At 45.9% G+C, this 24,154-nt stretch overlaps 1 protein-coding gene across 1 annotated transcript in view; it reads right to left on the bottom strand.

Moving 5' to 3' along the window:
- Window positions 1–24,154, bottom strand: part of LOC139478544 (ciliogenesis and planar polarity effector 1-like) — a 66,145-nt gene that overhangs the window by 15,292 nt on the left and 26,699 nt on the right. Inside the window, exons 14-34 of the mRNA XM_071261042.1 lie at window positions 23,229–23,454; window positions 22,029–22,153; window positions 21,693–21,919; window positions 19,127–19,294; window positions 18,347–18,586; window positions 16,093–17,633; window positions 15,549–15,629; window positions 14,948–15,275; window positions 12,995–13,809; window positions 12,203–12,254; window positions 10,513–10,696; window positions 9,942–10,066; window positions 8,220–8,331; window positions 6,399–6,532; window positions 5,532–5,697; window positions 3,885–3,990; window positions 2,237–2,381; window positions 1,913–2,017; window positions 1,678–1,772; window positions 813–953; window positions 124–349 (exon numbers count right to left, since the gene is read on the bottom strand). Coding sequence (XP_071117143.1) covers window positions 124–349; window positions 813–953; window positions 1,678–1,772; window positions 1,913–2,017; window positions 2,237–2,381; window positions 3,885–3,990; window positions 5,532–5,697; window positions 6,399–6,532; window positions 8,220–8,331; window positions 9,942–10,066; window positions 10,513–10,696; window positions 12,203–12,254; window positions 12,995–13,809; window positions 14,948–15,275; window positions 15,549–15,629; window positions 16,093–17,633; window positions 18,347–18,586; window positions 19,127–19,294; window positions 21,693–21,919; window positions 22,029–22,153; window positions 23,229–23,454 — 5,342 coding nt within the window. The remainder of the gene's footprint in view (window positions 1–123; window positions 350–812; window positions 954–1,677; window positions 1,773–1,912; window positions 2,018–2,236; window positions 2,382–3,884; window positions 3,991–5,531; window positions 5,698–6,398; window positions 6,533–8,219; window positions 8,332–9,941; window positions 10,067–10,512; window positions 10,697–12,202; window positions 12,255–12,994; window positions 13,810–14,947; window positions 15,276–15,548; window positions 15,630–16,092; window positions 17,634–18,346; window positions 18,587–19,126; window positions 19,295–21,692; window positions 21,920–22,028; window positions 22,154–23,228; window positions 23,455–24,154) is intronic.

Below are 24,154 nucleotides of genomic sequence, written 5' to 3' on the forward strand. Positions count from 1 at the left end.
TACCTTGCCCTTGGTTACCTTCCCCTTGGTTACCTATCAGAGTTATCTGTCCTCAATCACTCACTCTCCTTCTCATCACACAAGGGATACACATGTAACTGATGCCTTCTGTCTTACACATACCTCTGTGACAAGGTTGCTTGGTTTGAATGGACTGACTTCCCTCTCCCGTAGCTCGGCTCTCTGTCTCAGGAACTCCCGCTGTCTCTCCGAGTACTTCTCCGCCATCCAGTCCTGCAGCTCCCTCTGGCGTTCCTGGTCATTCTGGTTGGCGTTCCCTTGCGCCTGGGTCACCATCTGCTGCAGCTTCTCCACACTCATGCGTACCCTCTCATCCGCCGCAGCCCTGCTGCACAAACAACCACAATACCAGAGATGCAGAAGCTCATCTTTATGCAACCAAATACAATTTGAGGAGTTACTAAACTAGATTTATTGTCTCATACCCATCCTACACAACGCTCAGATGGGATGTTTGTTTCTTTGTTTATTTGTTGTTTAACGCCTCACTCAGCTATATTCCAGCTGTATGACAGCGGTCTGTAAATAATCGACTCTGGATCAGACAATCCAATGATTGACATCATGAGCATCAATCAACGCAATTGGGATTCGATGACATGCATCAAGAAAGTCAACGGGCCTGACCACCCGATGCTGTTAGTCACCTCTCATTGTTGTTGTTCTTCTCAGAATATTTAGTGCTGCCTTTTATATTTATTTAGGTATTTGAACGCTATGAAAGGACTTATTGGTACTGTGATCTGATATTTCCTGTAATACATGATCAATACATTCCATCCAGCACTTACCTCCCTTTGGCTTTATAAGCCAACATCTCAGCCTCTGCAGTGGTTATTCCAGCCTCTGCAAGGTCAACACCCCCGCCGGCGATGACCTCACCGATAATGTCACTGATGCCGCTCAGGCCAGACATGTGACTTGCATCCGCACTAAACAGAGACACAGAGATAGTGGACATACACAAGGGTCACAATGACACACAGACGGTTAATCACTGCTGACTTTAGTTGTGAGGGTACCAGTATCTGCCCATCAAGTGAAAATATTCACATACCTTTAAACATGCACAATCCATACTTTAACTCAAACTAACCTATCTGAAATACATCTAGTTCCAGCAATGCTAAGATCAATGGACTCAACATACTGACTAAAAAAGTGCATAGCATCTTAACAATATGTCCGTTTCATCACCATGAGTCAACTAACTGAATGAGGAAAATCCTTATTAAATCATTCACTTATTTGTTTCGGGCGGTCGGGTAGCCTACTGGTTAAAGCGTTTGCTCGTCACGCCGAAGACCCGGGTTCTATTCCTGACATGGGTACAATGTGTGAAGCCCATTTCTGGTATCCCCCGCCGTGATATTGCTGGAATATTGCCAAAAACGGCGTAAAACCATACTCATTCACTCACTCACTTATTTGTTTCATATCGCCTATCTTTGATAATTTGACTTTTAATTCTTGGCAGTACCCCTTCACCCTTCATTCTTCAATTAAGATTTGTCATGAAGGACTCCTAATACATCAGAGTTTGAGTTTCACTGTGACCCTAAAATCATAGCAACAGTCTCCCTTGACCCTCAACATCTAGATGCCATCTGAGGACATGTTCAGTGTCGTTCTGTGATGACAAAAGCTTGGGGTTACCTGGTCCTGGTCGACTTCTTGGAGCGTGCTGATCTGGCGCTCGGCTGAGGAGATCTCTGGGAAGACTTAGGTGTCAGTCTGCCTGATACACGGCCCTGCTTGAGACAAACACAGAAGTCAACACAAGCTCAAGTGGAGCAAAGTGCAGTCAGTTATACCTTATTTTAGGAATGCTTAAATTGGTGTGACATAATAAAATCAGAATTTGTGGCTTGAAAAATAAGCAACAACTTGCCTCTTGAGAATCTCTTAATGGTGAGGAACTTCTTGAATCTGAAGTTACCTCCCTTTGAGCTGAAGGATGTGCAGCATCCACCATTGCATCCAGGGTGTTGAGCATCTGGAAACCAGTAATTAAATAAAATCTCCACATATATTTTGTTTCCTACAGCCACAATCTGATTTTTCTGACAAATTTAAAAACAGGGTTATTCATTGGATAAATGCAATTAAGTTTTCAAAAATCTTTTTTAAAATAACACATTAAACTGCATCAACTATTCTCCGAGAATGAGGCATAAATACTTTTTTCAAGCGGAACAAACTCTCCACCACTCACAAGATGGGTGTTCATGAAGTCTGACTCCATGTTGTTTGACATCTCGTCTATAGCATGCATCTGCTCGTTCATTTCTCGAAGTCGGCGGATCATGGCCACCTTGGACTCCCTCATGCTTCCTCTCGGCATCAGAGCAACCGACACGCTGTGACATAATAAACAACAAGGTCAGTGTTTACTGAAGGCATCAGAGCAACCGACACTCTGTGACATAATAAACAACAAGGTCAGTGTTTACTGAAGGCATCAGAGCAACCTAAACTCTATCACACAACATACAAGACCTGTGTTTACCGAAGACAACAGCATTATATATACATGATACATTATAACAACAAGGTCAGTGTTTACCGAAGGCATCAGAGCAACCGACACTCTGTGACAAAATAAACAACAAGGTCAGTGTTTACTGAAGGCATCAGAGCAACCGACACTCTGTGACATAATAAACAACAAGGTCAGTGTTTACTGAAGGCATCAGAGCAACCTAAGCTCTATCACACAACATACAAGACCTGTGTTTACCGAAGACAACAGCATTATATATACATGATACATTATAACGACAAGGTCAGTGTTTACCGAAGGCATCAGAGCAACCGACACTCTATGACAAAATAAACGACAAGGTCAGTGTTTACTGAAGGCATCAGAGCAACCGACACGCTGTGACAAAATAAACAACAAGGTCAGTGTTTACTGAAGGCATCAGAGCAACCGACACTCTGTGACAAAATAAACAACAAGGTCGGTGTTTACTGAAGGCATCAGAGCAACCGACACGCTGTGACAAAATAAACAACAAGGTCGGTGTTTACTGAAGGCATCAGAGCAACCGACACTCTGTGACAAAATAAACAACAAGGTCAGTGTTTACTGAAGGCATCAGAGCAACCGACACGCTGTGACAAAATAAACAACAAGGTCAGTGTTTACTGAAGGCATCAGAGCAACCTAAACTCTATCACACAACATACAAGACCTGTGTTTACCGAAGACAACAGCATTATATATACATGATACATTATAACAACAAGGTCAGTGTTTACTGAAGGCATCAGAGCAACCGACACGCTGTGACAAAATAAACAACAAGGTCAGTGTTTACTGAAGGCATCAGAGCAACCTAAACTCTATCACACAACATACAAGACCTGTGTTTACCGAAGACAACAGCATTATATATACATGATACATTATAACAACAAGGTCAGTGTTTACTGAAGGCATCAGAGCAACCGACACGCTGTGACAAAATAAACAACAAGGTCAGTGTTTACTGAAGGCATCAGAGCAACCGACACTCTGTGACAAAATAAACAACAAGGTCGGTGTTTACTGAAGGCATCAGAGCAACCTAAACTCTATCACACAACATACAAGACCTGTGTTTACCGAAGACAACAGCATTATATATACATGATACATTATAACAACAAGGTCAGTGTTTACTAAAGGCATCAGAGCAACCGACACGCTGTGACAAAATAAACAACAAGGTCAGTGTTTACTGAAGGCATCAGAGCAACCTAAACTCTATCACACAACATACAAGACCTGTGTTTACCGAAGACAACAGCATTATATATACATGATACATTATAACTATTGGGATCAGGACACCCTACACTTCACCAGCATCACCTACCTGTCTTCCCCAGCCTGCCGAGATTCAAACATTCGGACGGTGACGGCATCATGATGATAACGCCGAGGTGGTTCCAAGTCCTCACGCAGACCTTCCTCTACAGCATCTACAACAAAAACATCATTGGAGGAATTAGGATAGGGGGACTGACACATAGCAGCAGGATGTCACATGATAGGAGGACGGACACATAGCAGAAGGATGTCACATAGTAGGATTGTCACATAGTTGAAGGATTGTCACAGAATAGGAGGATTATTACATAGTAGGAGGATTGTTACATAATAGGAGGATTGTCACATAGTACAATGATCGTCACATAATAGGGTTGTCAAATAATAGGAAGTTCGTCACATGATAGGGAGATTGTCCCATAGTAGGAGGATTGTCACATAGTACAATGATTGTCACATAATAGGGTTGTCACATAATAGGAAGTTTGTCACATGATAGGGAGATTGTCACATAGTACAAAGATTGTCTTATAATAGGCTTGTCACATAATAGGAGGATTGTTACATAGTACGGTTGTCAAACAATAGGAGGATTGTCACATAATAGGGCGATTGTCACATACTAGGATTATTACATAGAACAAGGATTGTCATATCATAGGAATAGTGTACCATAATATGAGGATTGTCACATAATTATATGATTGTTACATAGTAGGGTTGTCACATAATAAGAGGGTTTTCACATAAGAGGATTGTCACATAGAAGGATTGTCACATAATAGGATGATTGTCACATGATAGGATGATTCTGTTACCTGATAAGAGTGTGGCATTAAACAACAAACAAACAAACAAACATGATAAGAGGATTCAGTCACATCATAGGATGAGGGTGTCACAAAATCACTAGAAGACTTTCAACTGATGACCTTGATCTATAAATGTTGAATGTATCAATATGTTTTTGTGTATACTTACCATGAAGCAGAAATACAATGCCGTCATGCAAGGGCTTGTTCATCTTCCCGAGGCAAGGGAGCTAACTGACTGTAAAAAGTCCAGTTTCCAACCTTGCCGAACTAGGCTGGAATTTCAGGGCTCAATCGTAGCACCTCCAGTGGCTATTATGAGCTTTGTCCCTTCTATGCCCCTCCTCTTGACCAATCGGATTCCACCTCTCCTTAAATTTACATTTGTTTCAAACAAAATGGCAGCGCCCAGTTTAGATGATCTGATCAATAATCAAGATCTATATAGTAATAAAACGGGTCTTACTCTGCAAAGTGCATCAATACACGTGAGCATCTTGATTAAAAACATGAAAGATTTTGAAAATTTCTGTTGATGGCATGTTGAGGGTACACATACTTTGCAAATCCTGCAATCGACCAAAATCTGCACAGCAGTTTACGAACCGGATGACGATTTTGTTACACGATTTTGATTGGACTATGCATAGACTTGTGAGTCCAGCCAATTTATAACTCCGTAATTCCAGCCTCAATAGGAATGAAAGAGGAGGGACAGAGGAGGGACATAGCTGGTTATAGCCGCTAGTGGCGCTACGATTGAGCGCTGAAATTCCAGCTTAATTCGACAAGGGTGGAAACTGGACTTATATAGTCAGTTAGCTCCCTTGCCTTGGGAAGCCTGGGCTTGTTCCTAATGCAAGCTGTGAGGGAACACTCACCCATCCTCTGGCCCATCCTTCGTGCTGCAGTAGCGGAGATGGAGGAAGGTTTGAGGCTGATGTCAGGCTGTATCCTGTCCTCGGCCGGCCTCTCCGCCAGATCTCTCATCACAGCAGATGCTCGAATGTCCACCACGTTCAGGTAGGAACGACCTGGCCCCTTCTCCTGTAACATCATGTAACAATGTCCTCACTTCTCTACAGCACACTAGTCATGTCTCACAACACACAAACAAACCAGGCAACGATGAGTGTTGTTTTACACAAACATCCAACTAACATCAGTGGATGTAAACAATCAAGTCAGACAACACCATGGTTGAAAGCATCCTTCCAACACCCTGGTGAATAATGACACACTATCAGCCCCAGTCCCCAATTTAGTTGGGGCCCTTTTGACTCAAAGGGCAGTTACCAAGAAATCAACATTCCAACCTCAATAACTACCCTATATCAACCATCACAAGATCCACCTCTATCATGTTTGATACGCAAGTGAAGTATCCCATAGGTATAAAAACATTAAACTGATCTTATCATCCTCTTTTTCCTCTCAGTGTTGTGGGGATGACAAGTTCCTCAGTAACCCATTAAGAGCCGTCCTTATTGTGTACTTTGTGGTAAAAATGGGTGGCCTGACTGATTGTGCCATCACACCCTCAAGACTCATTTCCTGTTCCACACTCAAGTCTTTACAGACAGGTAGCAGTAGTACAGACACAACACTCACTCACTCAAAGTCATTTCCCCCACCCAAAAGTCACTCACTCACTCACTCACCCACTCACCCTTCCTAACCCTAACCAAGCCCCCTCACTCACCCACCCAAACTCACCCACAACTCACTCACTCACTCACTCCACTTACTCCAGGGGCCCCTCCTGATCCAGGCTGAGCCTCCCCATCTGGGAACCGGAGCCCCAAGAAGACATCGGGTGGCACTACCGTCCCTTGCATGGCTTGATTATACTCAATCAGGGCCTCCTGGATTGGGTCTACACCTGGAACAAGACAGGAAGCAATCAGTCGACCTTGGACCGCCAATGTTATAACTTACTGACACATGTCCGTGCATGTGGATGTCTTTACAAAGCAACCTTCACAACACTTTTTTGGCATAGTCATTTCAGATATAAATAAAAAGTTTTGATTTAACACGGATATATGTATATCTTTTCGGAAATATTTCTCTCAAAATTTTATACAATTTTTAACATTGATATTGATATTAACTCATGCCGAACCTGTTGTATGACTATCTCACCACTCCTGTGTCCCATCTCCTCTCACCTGTGTCCCCAACCTCCTACCTGTTTCCCCTTTCCCCTCACCTGTCTCATCTCCTCTCACCTGTGTCCCCAACCTCCTACCTGTTTCCCTACTCCCCTCACCTGTCTCATCTCCTCTCACCTGTGTACCCGACCTCCTACCTGTTTCCCTACTCCCCTCACCTGTCTCATCTCCTCTCACCTGTGTCCCCGACCTCCTACCTGTTTCCCCCCTCCCCTCACCTGTCTCATCTCCTCTCACCTGTGTCCCCAGCCTCCTACCTGTTTCCCCTCTCCCATCACCTGTCTCATCTCCTCTCACCTGTGTCCCCGACCTCCTACCTTTTTCTCCCCTCCCCTCACCTGTCCCATCTCCTCTCACCTGTGTCCCCAACCACCTACCTGTTTCCCCTCTCCCCTCACCTGTCTCATCTCCTCTCACCTGTGTCCCCGACCTCCTACCTGTTTCCCCCCTCCCCTCACCTGTCTCATCTCCTCTCACCTGTGTCCCCGACCTCCTACCTGTTTCTCCCCTCCCCTCACCTGTCCCATCTCCTCTCACCTGTGTCCCCAACCACCTACCTGTTCCCCCTCTCCCCTCACCTGTCTCATCTCCTCTCACCTGTGTCCCCGACCTCCTACCTGTTTCTCCCCTCCCCTCACCTGTCACATCTCCTCTCACCTGTGTCCCCAAACTCCTACCTGTTTCCCCCCTCCCCTCACCTGTCCCATCTCCTCTCACCTGTGTCCCCGACCTCCTACCTGTTCCCCTCTCCCCTCACCTGTCCCATCTCCTCTCACCTGTGTCCCCGACCTCCTACCTGTTTCCCCCCTCCCCTCACCTGTCTCATCTCCTCTCACCTGTGTCCCTGACCTCCTACCTGTTTCCCTACTCCCCTCACCTGTCTCATCTCCTCTCACCTGTGTCCCCGACCACCTACCTGTTCCCCCTCTCCCCTCACCTGTCTCATCTCCTCTCACCTGTGTCCCCGACCTCCTACCTGTTTCCCCCCTCCCCTCACCTGCCCAATCTCCTCTCACCTGTGAGCCCGACCTCCTACCTGTTTCCCCCCTCCCCTCACCTGCCCAATCTCCTCTCACCTGTGTCCCCGACCTCCTACCTGTTTCCCTCTACCCTCACCTGCCCAATCTCCTCTCACCTGTGTCCCCGACCTCCTACCTGTTTCCCCCCTCCCCTCACCTGCCCAATCTCCTCTCACCTGTGAGCCCGACCTCCTACCTGTTTCCCTCTACCCTCACCTGTCCCATCTCCTCTCACCTGTGTCCCCCACCTCCTACCTGTTTCCCCTCTCCCCTCACCTGTCCCATCTCCTCTCACCTGTGTCCCCAACCTCCTACCTGCTTCCCCTCTCCCCTCACCTGTGTCTTATCTCTTTTCACCTGTCCCCACTCATCTCACCTGTATCCCTTGTTATTGATGTGGCTGCCTCTGCTGTGCGTACAACCTCCATGGCCGGGTCTGTCGACATCTCCCCATCAACCAACTCTCTTGTCATGGTGGCAAAATCAACCTGTAACATATGTAGGTAAGTCATCTTTAAAAGATCCAATACGTGCTGATTTTTCATTCCATTTCTGTGGTAACATAGAGTAATGGAATATCTGACTTATGCCCACCCTACATCTCATCCTAGCCCTTCCATCACCATCATTTCACCAAACTGCACCCTTAGGCTAACATATCCCCTTACACATACTGCCACCTGTGAGTAGTACTGAGTCATCCATTCCTAAAACCTGGAAACCAGCATTCTCCCTCACTCAAACCATCACAACGTGCTCCGACCCCTCCCACTTCTCACCATTCCCCACCTTGCCCCTGTCCCCTTCTCCCTCCCTCACTGCTCACCATCCCTCGCCTTGCCCCTGTCCCCTTCTCCCTCCCCCACTGCTCACCACCCCCCCACCTTGCTCCTGACCCCTTCTCCCTCCCCCACTGCTCACCATCCCCTGCCTTGCCCCTGTCCCCTTCTCCCTCCCCCACTGCTCACCATCCCCCGCCTTGCCCCTGTCCCCTTCTCCCTCCCTCACTGCTCACCATCCCTCGCCTTGCCCCTGTCCCCTTCTCCCTCCCCCACTGCTCACCACCCCCCCCACCTTGCTCCTGACCCCTTCTCCCTCCCCCACTGCTCACCATCCCCCGCCTTGCCCCTGTCCCCTTCTCCCTCCCTCACTGCTCACCATCCCTCGCCTTGCCCCTGTCCCCTTCTCCCTCCCCCACTGCTCACCACCCCCCCTCTTGCTCCTGACCCCTTCTCCCTCCCCCACTGCTCACCATCCCCCGCCTTGCCCCTGTCCCCTTCTCCCTCCCCCACTGCTCACCATCCCCCGCCTTGCCCCTGACCCCTTCTCCCTCCCCAACTTCTCACCATCCCCCGCCTTGCCCCTGTCCCCTTCTCCCTCCCCCACTGCTCACCATCCCCTGCCTTGCCCCTGTCCCCTTCTCCCTCCCCCACTGCTCACCATCCCTCGTCTTGCCCCTGTCCCCTTCTCCCTCCCCCACTGCTCACCATCCCTCGCCTTGCCCCGGTCACCATCTCCCTCCCCCACTGCTCACCATCCCCTGCCTTGCCCCTGTCCCCTTCTCCCTCCCCCACTGCTCACCATCCCTCGTCTTGCCCCTGTCCCCTTCTCCCTCCCCCACTGCTCACCATCCCTCGTCTTGCCCCTGTCCCCTTCTCCCTCCCCCACTGCTCACCATCCCCCGCCTTGCCCCTGACCCCTTCTCCCTCCCCAACTTCTCACCATCCCCCGCCTTGCCCCTGTCCCCTTCTCCCTCCCCCACTGCTCACCATCCCCTGCCTTGCCCCTGTCCCCTTCTCCCTCCCCCACTGCTCACCATCCCTCGTCTTGCCCCTGTCCCCTTCTCCCTCCCCCACTGCTCACCATCCCTCGCCTTGCCCCGGTCACCATCTCCCTCCCCCACTGCTCACCATCCCCTGCCTTGCCCCTGTCCCCTTCTCCCTCCCCCACTGCTCACCATCCCTCGTCTTGCCCCTGTCCCCTTCTCCCTCCCCCACTGCTCACCATCCCTCGTCTTGCCCCTGTCCCCTTCTCCCTCCCCCACTGCTCACCATCCCTCGCTTTGCCCCGGTCACCATCTCCCTCCCCCACTGCTCACCTTCTTCCTCCTCCTGGTCTGTTGTTCCTTCATCTTCATGGCCAGCTGGTACTGGAAGCCGGCGGCCGTGTTGTCGTCCCTGACTCCCAGAGCCCGACCGAGGTGCAGGTACGCATCAAACGCACCTGAAATTGGGAGAAGGCAACAAATGATGCACGCAATGAACCAGTCTCTGAATCTGACCATCCCAACCATGGTTGCTGGGAACCTATTCTAACTGAGCTTGGGGTTCAATTGATAAGAAAGATGAGAAACTGACAATTTATAAAAACAAATATTGATAATTTTAGATATATGAAGACAACCTGGTGACATACCCTCCTTGGATAAAAACACATCAATAATCAACCATCAATCTGAATACTTCTATAAATAATAATGAAAGAAACTGCATTATGTGTATTTGTGAGTCAGTCTGAAGGACACATATCTCCTAAGCAATATTCAAGCAATGTCAGAACTTGCGGCATCAAACTGTACCCATTGGGACTTGAACCAAGATCTACAAAATGCTTTAAATCATGCATAGCTACCCTTCATTGTTGTGCCGCCAGTCATAAACTCTACTTACCAGGCCTGAGAGCATATCCATCATCAATCTCCTGCCCACTTTCTTCCTCCTCTGTCTCAAAGCTCTCCTCCTCTTCCTTTCTCTCCACCTCTTCCTCCTGAGGTTTCTCCTCCTGAGGCTTCTCCTCCATCTCCTCCTCAGTCTTCATCTGTCTCTCCAGACTCAACTCATCCTGGACAGCACTCTGCACACAGTATCACAACATCAGTAAAACACATCACACTTACAGTCTCTTGACTACCTGATCAGTGGGTTAAGATTTACCTGATCAGTGGGTTGGTTTTACCTCATCAGTGGGTTGGCTTTACCTGATCAGTGGGTTGGTTTTACCTGATCAGTGGGTTGGCTTTACCTGATCAGTGGGTTGGTTTTACCTGATCAGTGGGTTGGCTTTACCTGATCAGTGGGTTGGCTTTACCTGATCAGTGGGTTGGTTTTACCTGATCAGTGGGTTAAGATTTACCTGATCAGTGGGTTGGATTTACCTGATCAGTGGGTTGGCTTTACCTGATCAGTGGGTTGGTTTTACCTGATCAGTGGGTTGGCTTTACCTGATCAGTGGGTTGGCTTTACCTGATCAGTGGGTTGGTTTTACCTGATCAGTGGGTTGGATTTACCTGATCAGTGGGTTGGCTTTACCTGATCAGTGGGTTGGTTTTACCTGATCAGTGGGTTAAGATTTACCTGATCAGTGGGTTGGTTTTACCTGATCAGTGGGTTGGCTTTACCTGATCAGTGGGTTGGTTTTACCTGATCAGTGGGTTGGTTTTACCTGATCAGTGGGTTAAGATTTACCTGATCAGTGGGTTGGTTTTACCTGATCAGTGGGTTGGCTTTACCTGATCAGTGGGTTGGCTTTACCTGATCAGTGGGCTGGCTTTACCTGATCAGTGGGTTGGATTTACCTGATCAGTGGGTTGGCTTTACCTGATCAGTGGGTTGGTTTTACCTGATCAGTGGGTTAAGATTTACCTGATCAGTGGGTTGGTTTTACCTGATCAGTGGGCTGGCTTTACCTGATCAGTGGGTTGGTTTTACCTGATCAGTGGGTTGGCTTTACCTGATCAGTGGGTTGGTTTTACCTGATCAGTGGGTTGGTTTTACCTGATCTGTGGGTTGGATTTACCTGATCAGTGGGTTGGCTTTACCTGATCAGTGGGTTGGTTTTACCTGATCAGTGGGCTGGCTTTACCTGATCAGTGGGTTGGTTTTCCCTGATCAGTGGGCTGGCTTTACCTGATCAGTGGGTTGGTTTTACCTGATCAGTGGGTTGGTTTTACCTGATCAGTGGGTTGGTTTTACCTGATCAGTGGGTTGGCTTTACCTGATCAGTGGGCTGACTTTACCTGATCAGTGGGTTGGATTTACCTGATCAGTGGGTTGGATTTACCTGATCAGAGAGTTGGATTTAGGCTGCTTCCATACTTCAGCAATATTGCATACAACATTAGACTTCCAGTACCTGTCTTCGATATTATGAACATGACAGATTGACTATGTCATCACGACACTGCATGTACCTAATGTGCAGAGAATAAAGGTCATACACTCACTGAGGAGTTGATGAGATAGACAGGACACTGTTCTGTGACATTCATCCATCTCAGTTGGGCTAAGAAGCTGAATTACCTGTATGATAGGTTTGCTTAATAGTACTTCCTGAATCATGTGGTAAAGACTCTTCACTTACTTGAGCTGCTGGCTTTTCTGGGGGAGACTTGATTCTCCTGACTCTTCGTGGACTGTGGAATAACAGAATGCATAAGTGTGAGTGAGTGAGTTTGGTTTAATGCCACTTCGAACAGTATTTAAGTTATATCCCTGCGTACCAGCTTCATGTTAGAAGAGTGATGGAGGTATAGATGTTACAACATTGCTAAATCCCACAGCAACTGGCATGATGCCGAGATATCAAGAAACATAATCAGGGCGAATCTGGGATTCCAACCAGTCATAGATTTCACAACTCGACACAGCAAACTGCAGCACCTTGCCGGACTTGCGACCAGTGGTCCCGAACTTCTGTTTTACATCTTTGAAGACTATTTCTTACCAGCATGCAATAATGTCCAGCTATTCACTTCCATCTCTGTGCTGACATGGTAAAATAACTAAGTGAGTATGGTTCAGTGCTAACAGTCTTTCAGTAATGTAAGTCATCTTCATGTAGGAGTTCAACAGGTCGTAGACATTTACCACTTTTGTGGAACCCATGATCATGTTCTTTGTGCTGAGAATCACACCTTGGGCTAATCTGGGAGTTCCAACTAATGGTCACTGCACAACTAACGGAAGCAACTCCACAAAGCCAATTGCAGAACCACAGACCACTTGGCGACCCTTGCCCCTATGGTTGAAAGACACACAAAATGTTACCTCAATAATGTCAAAAGCATAGCAACAAACCATGAAAAACGGTTTCTGTTTAAAGTTTGAAAGCAGTACCATTTATAATATTGCAACCATTTTTCTAAATCTTTACCTTTTCTTAATTCCATAGCTCTCCTGTACTCTCTGAGTCTTCACACTGAGAAGCTGCTGGCCGAACCGCTGCTTGTCCATCTCCGTCTGCTCCTTGACATACTGTCTATGAAATTCCTCTAGGTGGCGCTGCTTTTCCAGCTCCCTCTGGTGGACCTCCTGGTGGTGACCGATCACATACTCCGGTGGGACCAAGCGGCCAAATCCTGGTGGTTGTCCGATGTTCAGGAAGGCTGACTCTTGCTTGGGCATTTTCAGCAACGGCATCCCAAGGTGGCCATCTTGAGATGATGAGAACTGATTGGACGGACTGTGGTCATATGGCGGGGGATGGATGGGGAACTGCCCCGGAGTTGTCTTATGGAAGAAATTGGACGGAGCCTGATTGAGATGAAGTAACGGCATTTCGGGAACTCCCTTCCCTTGCTGTTGGGTCGGATCATTCCATGCTGAGACAGGGATGTGAGGTAGTTTGAAGCCATCGTTCATATCTCTTCCTGCTGGTATTCGTAGGAATTTGGGGAAGGGAGAATCAGCAGGATGTCTCAAGTCAGAGATACCAAGTGGCAGAGAGTTCTCTTTCCCTGGTGAAAGGCCATGCTGGAGATTGGAGTGTTCTGTTGTTGTTCTTAAGTTCCGCATCTCTCTCAGCACCCCTCTTATTGGGGGCTGATGTGAGCGGTTAAGGTCATCCACGGTCATTGACCTGTCCTGACCTCTATAGGATGGAGCTTGTTGTTGAGGTGTGATAGGATAACTCTCAACATCGGGACCATCAATAGCACCCATCATCGCCATCAAGCTCTTGTGTTGAACCTGGCAGGAAAAGTCAGTTTTATTCATCAGTCATCAGGTGTAGAATATATATTAAAACTTTCCCAAATCATAGTACTATCTTAAACAATAACAATGTGAATTTTTTGTACAGCGCCAAATCCATCCCTAAACATGCTCAAACATCATTATTTGAGTCAATGGTTCAGTGTGCACTCAATTTTCATCTTCACTCAACCCAAGCTGCCTGGTGAGGTGCTATCACATTGCCATCTAATCCTCCCAGGTAACCATTTACCATTGAGTGAACAGAGGCATATTTCAAACAAAGACACTTGCTCAGGGAGACACCACAAGTGCTACATGTGCCTCAGGGCAGGGCAGGACAGACGCCCTGGAAACTCTCAGGAGTCAAGCCCCCAAACTTGATCACCCATCCAACTACTAACCACGACCAATGTTCCTTAGCTTCACCTGATTTGTGACTGGGCGCTGTGCACAGGACCACGTGCCACCACAACATGCCTCCAAATATTGCTGTTTAGAATAACTAAGACTAAACTGACTGAAACAGAAACAGAGTCAGTCATCTAGTAGGCAGCCTTCTTAAAACATAACCCTCAAAACTCTACATACCTTGCCAGTGCCAGTCCATGATAATTTTGCCTGGACACTAGGGCTGGGACGAGTACAAATTTACTACCCGGGTACCCACCACCTTATTAACCGACCCTACCCGGATACCTGCTGTTGATATTTAGAGATAGGTACAAACTGTCCGATATGGAAAAGTTTGAAAGTTTGACCTTATTCTTGGCAAAATGTATTTAGATATATGTGTAAAACGATCTGGTCATGCATACACTGAAGTTTTATCTTTATTCAAACATATAAAAGTCAGACGGAATGGGTGCATTGTCAGAAAGAAAAGGGAACATTAGTGACTAGATAAATTTTGTCATTAAACAATATATCAAGTGTATAACCACCCGTCCGGGTAGTCCTGTGGGTACCCGGGTCCTAGTGAGGACCCACCTGACCCGAGTATCCGAGTTACCCGTCCCAGCCTTACTGGACATCTACACGGATTTTAAACATGCCAATAATCGCATTAAAAATTGATTATCTGTTTGAGAATAGGTAATTCTGTGCAACAGACATCGGGACCCTCCACACTGACCTCCATAATCCTCCTCATCTCCGAGCGCACAATGTTCTGCAGCTGTGACGCCAGATCTCCACCAACAGCTGACCCTCCGCTTTGCCGTGCATTCTCCGACTGGTGTATCGACTCCCTCAATGAAGGGCTTGGAGACCGGACTTTCCGACTCCTGGTGGTGCTGTTCGGGCTCAGACGTGGACTCCTGGAGTTACCTCCCCTGCGTGAGCCCCTGGAAGAGGAGGTCTTGGGGAGGGAGGAGTTGAGAGGCTGTTGTATGGCTTCTGCGGGCAACTGGACGGTTCTGTTCAGCAGGGACACACTACCTTGTCTCTGGGGGCTACCAGTGCTGAAAGAGAGCAGGCATGCATTATCAAAAGTCTTAACAGTTTTATGTTTGTTTGTTGTTTAACAGCACAACTCCATTATTCCAGCTATATGACGGCGTTGGTAAATAATTGAGTCTGGATCAGACAAGTCATCGATTGACATCATGAGTATCGATCTGCACCCTTGTGATACAATACCATTTGATCCCGGAGTAATTATGGTAACAATGTCATGTTCTTTGATCATATAATTATTGTCATAGTTATTATAATTAGCATGACAAATCACCTACCCCCTGATGATGGAGAGTTGTCCTCCATCCAGTTCATCACTAGCCAGTGAACTCACATCAATAGAACTGCTGTCATCGCGACTGTTGATGGATGGAATGAACGACATCGTGAAAATAAAACTGGACATGGGCACTAGAGTTCATCTCAATCTATGATAATTATTTAGTGCCTAAAATCTAAATACCATAATACATACAAATAATCAGGATAATGTTGAAACTTGTTTAATAATATTACTATCATCACATTCTTAGTCAGCATACAGAATTTTATATATTTATTTTCAATCCACACTTGATGCACATTTGATTTGACACAATAATTACCAATAAAAATTTTCCATATATTTTTTTTTTCCTTTTCTAAAATAGATTTGATTTTAGTTAAAATCAAATATAAAACTGATCACAATCTATCAAGCGATTCTTAAGACATAAAATGCATTAATACTCTGTCTAAAATGGCTGTAGTTGATTGCCAACAATGACACTTAGTAATGGTCACATTGGTCATGAAGCATTTGGACATTAATACAAAACTCACCTATCAAGGACTTGCTTGTATATTTCATTCATATTCTCAACATCCAGAACTGCTGATGACTTCAACTCTATATCCCGACCTTGAGGGGACCGACTCAATGTCCTCACCCCTAGGGATTCGTGGGAGGGGCTTTTCCCCCGGGGTGAGAGAGATGACCTTGTCATGCCCCCCGGGGGACTGGAAGCATTGTTGTTAAATGCAACATAGTCCGCTAGGCGGCGTCTGCTCCTGGACCTCCGACCTCCAGCCTTTGCATCCTCCACTTCTGAAAGGTGCAGCGGTTGTTTGTTCCCAGTGTATTTGTTCTCTAGGAGCCACAGAGACAGCAGGATGAGGTGGGCGGGGATCGATATCTTCATCGTGGGTCTCAGATCAAACTGATGCTCCTTCTTCCCGAGGCCCAGCGAGTGAGGCTTCCTGCTCCAATTCTCGAGCCATTCTAACTGATTCTTCAGAGGTGTATACCGACGGCCAAAGTTGACATTCAGGGTCCAGAAATGATCGTTATCTTCCTGAGGATACAATGCCTCTTCAGACTGATAAAACCTTGATGCCAGCTCTGACAGGTTCTGTTGGCTGCCTTGTCTTGATGATCGAGCAGGTGTTCCTACCAACTCATTAATGCCATTCTCACTTTCATACCTCCGAACTGGAGAAGAAGGTTTATCTGAAGATCCCATTTCAACCACACTCTTACTTCGGAAGAGACCCTTAGCTTTCATCAGCCGCATATGGTCGCTGTCTCCCACAGAACCCTGTCTCCGGAAAACTGAACTGTCCTTCCCTCTGGGCAGAGTCTCAACAGATCCATCTCTTGGTGTCAGTACAACCAGAGAATGTTTTCTGTTTCCGTGAGATGATCTTTCAAGAAAAGTTGTCATTTCCCTGTTCATGATAACTTCCGCCCACGGCAATAATACAGGGTATCTCTTTTGAATATGTCTCTCTAATTCTGATTCAATCAGACGGCCAAAACTGACAGAACAGAAAGTGTCCATAAATTCAATGAAATATCTCTTCGTCTCATATGGCCTGGAACCAATATTGAGATCTGGAGGGTCTTTTGATGAATTTGCAAAAACAAATTCGTCATAATTCCCGAAACAGATTCTCCTTTTCTTCAAAACTTTTCCAGCAACTTGACACTGCTTGTGAAAATAAACAGACAGCGACTTTCCACGAGGAGATGCTTTAAAGAATGTGACTGATTTCCGTCCACCTGTTGGATCATCATCATCGTCTACATCAGCATCTACTTTAGCTGACCTCCCATCATCCTCAGGCTGGACAATGACCGTCTGCCACTCGTGCAGGATCTTGTCCACCTTCTCCTGGACCTCTGCGTCGAGGTTCTCCATGTCGTAGAAATACTCCGCCAAGATGTCTGCTGTGTCTTCAGACGGGGGTAGCTCCAGCAGGAGAGAGAGGACGACCTTGTACACACAACCCTCGTCTGGCAAGAAGCGGCTGAACGCCAGAAGGTGGACAGCCCACTGGAGGTTGGTGAAACACTCCTGTAGCCATCGCTCAGACCCGTTCTCCTACAAGTAGATGTCATGTATGCAAACAGTGAGATCGTCACGCATATATTAGTATTTCTCATGAAATCAATTCCATAATTTTCCAAATGTTACTGTTGAGAAGTATTCACATCAATAATCTTTACTAATTTAATCACTGTTTGCTTGTTTTTAGGAAACATGTTTTCCTCAGCATGAATACACAGAGATAATCCAGCTTATGTTTTCTTCATTTCATCAATTTTATAATAAATTCACTTTCACTGCCCTGTTTCTAAATTGAATGGCAATAATATAATTTTCATCAATTTTAGCTTGTTTGTTTACACAACATTAATTAAAAGACATACAAAGTGTATTCTCTTTAATAGTATTTAGCAGTATATTACATTTATTCCAAATTGCAATTATTGTTATGCACTTTTGCCTACACCTTACCACATAAGTAGTGCTTACATCAGACCATCTTTGGATTTCAGTGAACAATTTGTTCATTGTTACTCTTGGACATAAAACTACCAATATGGCCTCGTATGAACAAACAACAATGATTAAGTCTTCCTCTTTCCAACCTTCATGGAAGCACAACTGGTCCTGCTACCTTTGTCTCTTACAAAACAAGATGGGCTTACACCAGACAACTTTTGGTGTGAATGAATTCGAGATTCCTTTAGGGTAAAAAGCAAACAAAATCAGCTTGTATGAAAATAAGACAATGCCCTGTTCCCACTGACCTTGCCCTGTCTGTGGAAGCTGAGCTGGTCAAGGTACTTCTGTCTCTGCCGCAGACACAGGGAGAGTTTGTCTCGGGCGTGGAGCATCCACACCACACAGCAGACGTCACGGAAAGCTGACAGCACCAGCTGCACGGACTCCCCATCCTCATGTTCTGCCAGGCTCAAGTCCGATGCCAAGTGGTCCATCAGTCCACTGAGGAACTTCGGCAGCTCTGTACAGGGTCCTTCAGTGTTGGCCTGAGGAAGTCAACCTTAGATCACATCTATACCTGGTGCTTGTATTCATATGCGTGGGATAAGCTACGCCTTAAACTGTACTTCAGTTATACCATGTCAGGCTGAAGGAAAGTACAATACAGTCTGTGGACACACTATCACTGTATGGTCCTGACAGACCAAGGATCATAATCACGTCAAGTCTGAGAGTCAAACCATCTTCGGATCCTGCTATGCGTAAAAGTCACAACTTTATAATAAAATCCAATTTACATGAGGTTCTAAAGTGTTGATCACTTTAGAACCCCTTTATTCATTATAACTTGCTACAAAGCATTTTCCACATCAAAGTGATCCCATATCAATTGTCTGGGTGCATGCATGTTGCTTCCCTCTGACAATAAGCAAATAAACATTAGTGGACTTTTATTTTTATCACAACCATATCATTTCCAACTTTAAAATAATTCCACAAAGCCCGAAACTCAATCCATGAATATGAATGGCTTCACTCAGAATAATCTCCCTAGTACACCTAATCAACGCTGACCCTACACTGACCTTGAACTGTGTGGCCTTGTGCTGTGCCTGCAGGAGTCGGGTCACATACCAGTGCGTGACGTGCAGGGAGAGGTGACTGGCCTGCAGGAAACTCAGCATCAGCTGGATCAGAGATGCCGCCTTCCTCCGCAGCTGCATCTCCATCCCCACTGCGGATCTCACCGACTCCTGTGGGCAACAACGTCATCAGCAAACAGCAGAATCGTGACATACAACAGTGGGCGTTCCCAGGCCCTATCAGCAAACAGCACCATCTTCACATACAACAGTGGGCGTTCCCAGGCCCTATCAGCAAACAGCACCATCTTCACATACAACAGTGTTCCCAGGCTCAAACACACCTGGGACATCATGACTCTCAAAATATACTGTTAAAGAAATTTGCGATCCAGTCTGCATTTGTGATGTAATTGCAACTTTTGTGGAGTAAAAGCAGCTCTGGTTGATGAGGCGAGGTGAAATGGGGTTTAACGTTGTGTCCAAGATTATTGCACTTATATAGCGACATACATGCACGTGTGTGTGTGTGGCTGCTTGTACTAGTCAGGACTGAAGCCGATTTAAAATGCTATCTCACTGACATACTATGCCGCAATTTAACATGAATACCCCCTCAAACACAGTATACTGACTCCGAGCCGACCAGTCCTTGTTTTAGCCCTTAATGCAGAGCGACAGACAGGGTAACAAGTACCATCATTTAACGTCTTTTGGTATGACGCAGCCAGGGATCGAACCCTGGACCTTCCGCTCTCCGGGCAGTCGCTCTACCACTAGACCAGTGAGGCGGTCCTCTAGTCGATGACATATCACGGCTTCCCACACCTTTTAACCATCTGGGTCATTGAGACTCACAAGCAATTGTCTTATCAAACAAATCAAATGTTTGTGAGTCTGGGTTTGCTTCACAATGTGACTAGAGAGCCTTGTTAACTCTGTCAGATATACCAGCTGTATCTCTTACAAATAATACAGAGCTCTCCAATCTCAAAATTATCAGTCTCATTGCGACACAAATATGTTGTCAGTTTGTTTTGTAGTGCTGTGATTGGTTTGTGAAATGGGACCATGACTGTGACTAACAAGTGAGCAATTTTCATACTGTACTGTTGCATAAATATGGACTTTATACACTTTTTGCACAGACTATCACAAAAATATTCATGGAATATGTACATTCACAAGTTTGAGTGAGTGAGTATGGTTTTACGCCACTTTTAGCAATATTCCAGCAATATCACGGCAGGGGACACCAGAATTGGGCTTCACACATTGTAGCCATGTTGGGAATCAAACCCGGGTCTTCGGCGTGACGAGTGAACGCTTTAACCACTAGGCTACCCGACCGCCCCTGCACAAGTTTGAAGGACAGAATAGGAATTAGTGTGATTCAACAACATCTTGCTGCCACAACAAACTATAGTATGTCCACAGTGGTCTTAGCTACAATTGTCATAAGTCTACGCAAGAGTGACAGTGGCTCAAGAGATGCATGAATGGGACAGGGTAGAGATCTGGCCTGCAACTGGGGGAAAGGGGTAGAAATCTTTGGGGACAAGGGGAGGCAACTCTGACACAACAGTCTTCAGTTAAGACTCACCTGGCTTGTAGCTGAAGGCTGGGGGCAGTAGAGGGGAGGGGCAGGTAGGTAGAAGTCCTTGGGGACAAGGGGAGGCAACTCTGACACAAAAGCCTTCAGTTAAGACTCACCTGGCTTGTAGCTGAAGGCTGGGGGCAGTAGAGGGGAGCGAAGGGGTATGAGTCCTTGGGGACAAGGGGAGGCAACTCTGACACAACAGTCTTCAGTTAAGACTCAATTGGCTTGTAGCTGAAGGCTGGGGGCAGTAGAGGGGAGCGAAGGGGTAGAAGTCCTTGGGGACAAGGGGAGGCAACTCTGACACAACAGTCTTCAGTTAAGACTCACCTTGCTTGTAGCTGAAGGCTGGGGGCAGTAGAGGGGAGCGAAGGGGTAGAAGTCCTTGGGGACAAGGGGAGGCAACTCTGACACAACAGTCTTCAGTTAAGACTCAATTGGCTTGTAGCTGAAGGCTGGGGGCAGTAGAGGGGAGCGAAGGGGTAGAAGTCCTTGGGGACAAGGGGAGGCAACTCTGACACAACAGTCTTCAGTTAAGACTCACCTTGCTTGTAGCTGAAGGCTGGGGGCAGTAGAGGGGAGCGAAGGGGTAGAAGTCCTTGGGGACAAGGGGAGGCAACTCTGACACAACAGTCTTCAGTTAAGACTCACCTGGCTTGTAGCTGAAGGCTGGGGCCAGTAGAAGGGAGCGAAGGGGTAAAAGTCCTTGGGGACAAGGGGAGGCAACTCTGACACAAAAGCCTTCAGTTAAGACTCACCTGGCTTGTAGCTGAAGGCTGGGGGCAGTAGAGGGGAGCGAAGGGGTATGAGTCCTTGGGGACAAGGGGAGGCAACTCTGACACAACAGTCTTCAGTTAAGACTCACCTGGCTTGTAGCTGAAGGCTGGGGACAGTAGAGGGGCGCGAAGGGGTAGAAGTCCTTGGGGACAAGGGGAGGCAACTCTGACACAACAGTCTTCAGTTAAGACTCACCTTGCTTGTAGCTGAAGGCTGGGGGCAGTAGAGGGGAGGGGCAGGTAGGTAGAAATCCTTTGGGACAAGGGGAGGCAACTCTGATACAACAGTCTTCAGTTTCTCTACCAGAGTCTTCAGTAACCCTGGCAACACATCAACCCTCCCAACCATGGCACCTGTCAGGATATCCTCCAGGGTCTTCGTCAAGACTTTCATATTCGTGTCCTCGTCAATAGCAATGTAGTCTGGAAAAAACAGGTCCATTCACATCAATCCATCATCCCTGCAGTGTTAACCCAAATATCTGTCATCCCAAACATTGGTCCACTCGTTGATAGCTGCAAATGGACATACCTTGAGTGAGCTGTCGAGACTTGCTCAGTGCCTCACTTGACGTCTCTCCCAGAAGCATGCCAAGCTTCCTCTGTAATATGTTGCCCGGCAACAGGGAATCAGGAAGTGTCAGCGGTTTCCTCTTTCTATATAGAAAATATTCAGGAAATTATATACGCCCATCAAAGTCAAAGGATTCACAATGTCAAACTATCCTATTGTTCATATCATCCTCGCACAATTAGAATAGAATCAATCTTTAACATTGTACCTAAATTGTGGGATAGCCTACTGATTAGAATATTTGCTCATCACACAGGAGTTCTGGGTTTGATTCCACACATGGTACAATGTATGATCCCATCCTTTATATCCCCCTTGATATTGACATGGCAGGAATATTGATAATAGCAGCGTAAAAGTCACCTAGCTCACTCACAATTATGCATATTTGAGATGTATGTCATCAATTCAAGTAGAAATGCATGTACAGTCAAGTCTTGTTAATCTGACACTCGTTAATCTGACAATCAGCTTTATCCGGAACAAATGATGGGAACCAATTAAATCAGTGCTATTTTCACCCAGTTAATCCGACAGTCTCGCAAAATCTGACACACCTAATTTGCAATGAATTACCAACAATCTCGTTAATCCGACACAGTGATCAGCACACTCAGTTGTCATCTGACCGCTTGTACACATACTTAGATTACCTCAATCTCATTAAAATCAGATACAAGTTCTTGCTACGCTGAGAACATCTCATTACAGGTCAAGTCTGAACAACCTTTCGCGAACTTTGACTGACCAATGAAATGACTAACAGGAAGTCGACATTAGCCACTAAGAAAGCAGCTTTCTTGATCTTTGTGGCACTAGTTTCAAACTGGCGACTACCATTCCAAACTATGCTTTTTTTTAAGTATTTTGAATCAGTCTTACAGTCCGAAACTGTTGTTTTGTGTTAAGCTTCAGAGGTTGCATGACCAGAAAACATATCCCACTAACAATAAAACATAACAATATGAATATTTCATTTTTCATTTTTTAATTACAATGTGTTTGTATCGTTATCTATCGTGAAGTTGGCCAATTTTCGACCACAAATGTTGATACTACTAAGTTTTGTTTATCCGACATCCTCATTAATCCAACATAATCATATGCAACCAACCATGTTGGATTAACGGGACTTGACCGTATGTACTATGTACCTACTTCTCATAGACTTTGGGGGCTGTGAAATGGTGCTGAACACAACCCACAGCCATCAGGAAAGCAGCCTTCCAGTCGCCCATCTTGTCGGCGAACCACGTGGCCTCACAAGCCAGGCCACTGAGCAGTAGATACTCCAGAGTGCGCTCCACGGTCCACACACTGCCCAGCTTGTGCTGTCGGATCACGCCCGTGATGTCCTCGTGGTACTGAGGAATGATCCGATTGTCTGAAAAACAATTGGCAATTAATTTGGTGTTATTTGTTGTGCATTTTAAGCTTATCTACTATACTTTACATACAATTGATATGAATATTGTAAGGGCTTTATCTACTTATGATTTAGGCTTAACTGATACACTGTACATTTCCATGATAATTGATAAGATTATTGTGAGGGTTCTACTTACTGTACACTTTAGGATATATGTACAGAACATTATTGGTATATTTACAGTACACTTTTGTCTCTATAGTATGAACAGTTTAGGCTCTAAATAATGTATACTCTAGACTTCATATTTGTGGCTCCATGAAAAGTACATTTTAGGCTCAACATATATACTTTAGGCTCTTTTTATAACTTAGGCTCTAAATAATGTATATTTTAGGCTTTATATAACCTCCCATTTGGGTTTATACCTGAAAAGTTTGATGTATTATTTATACCAGTCACATGGTGGATCTCGCATGAACAAGTTTCTCTTATAATATGTAAAATAATTGGTAAAACAAGATATCACAACTTTGAGTTTATTAGATAACCCTAATAAGTACATAGAGCCCAAAATGTACATTTTATCATCACAAGGGGACATCCTATTTTTTCAACCATTTTGAACACTCGATTTCCGGTGACATACTGTGACAGAAATTACGACAGTGTATGTAGATTCCACCTTTATTCCACTGAAACACTGCACGACAAT

Source organism: Haliotis cracherodii, unplaced genomic scaffold (genome assembly GCF_022045235.1).
Source record: "Haliotis cracherodii isolate W230 unplaced genomic scaffold, xgHalCrac1.p SCAF_4, whole genome shotgun sequence".
Taxonomy (NCBI): domain Eukaryota; kingdom Metazoa; phylum Mollusca; class Gastropoda; order Lepetellida; family Haliotidae; genus Haliotis; species Haliotis cracherodii.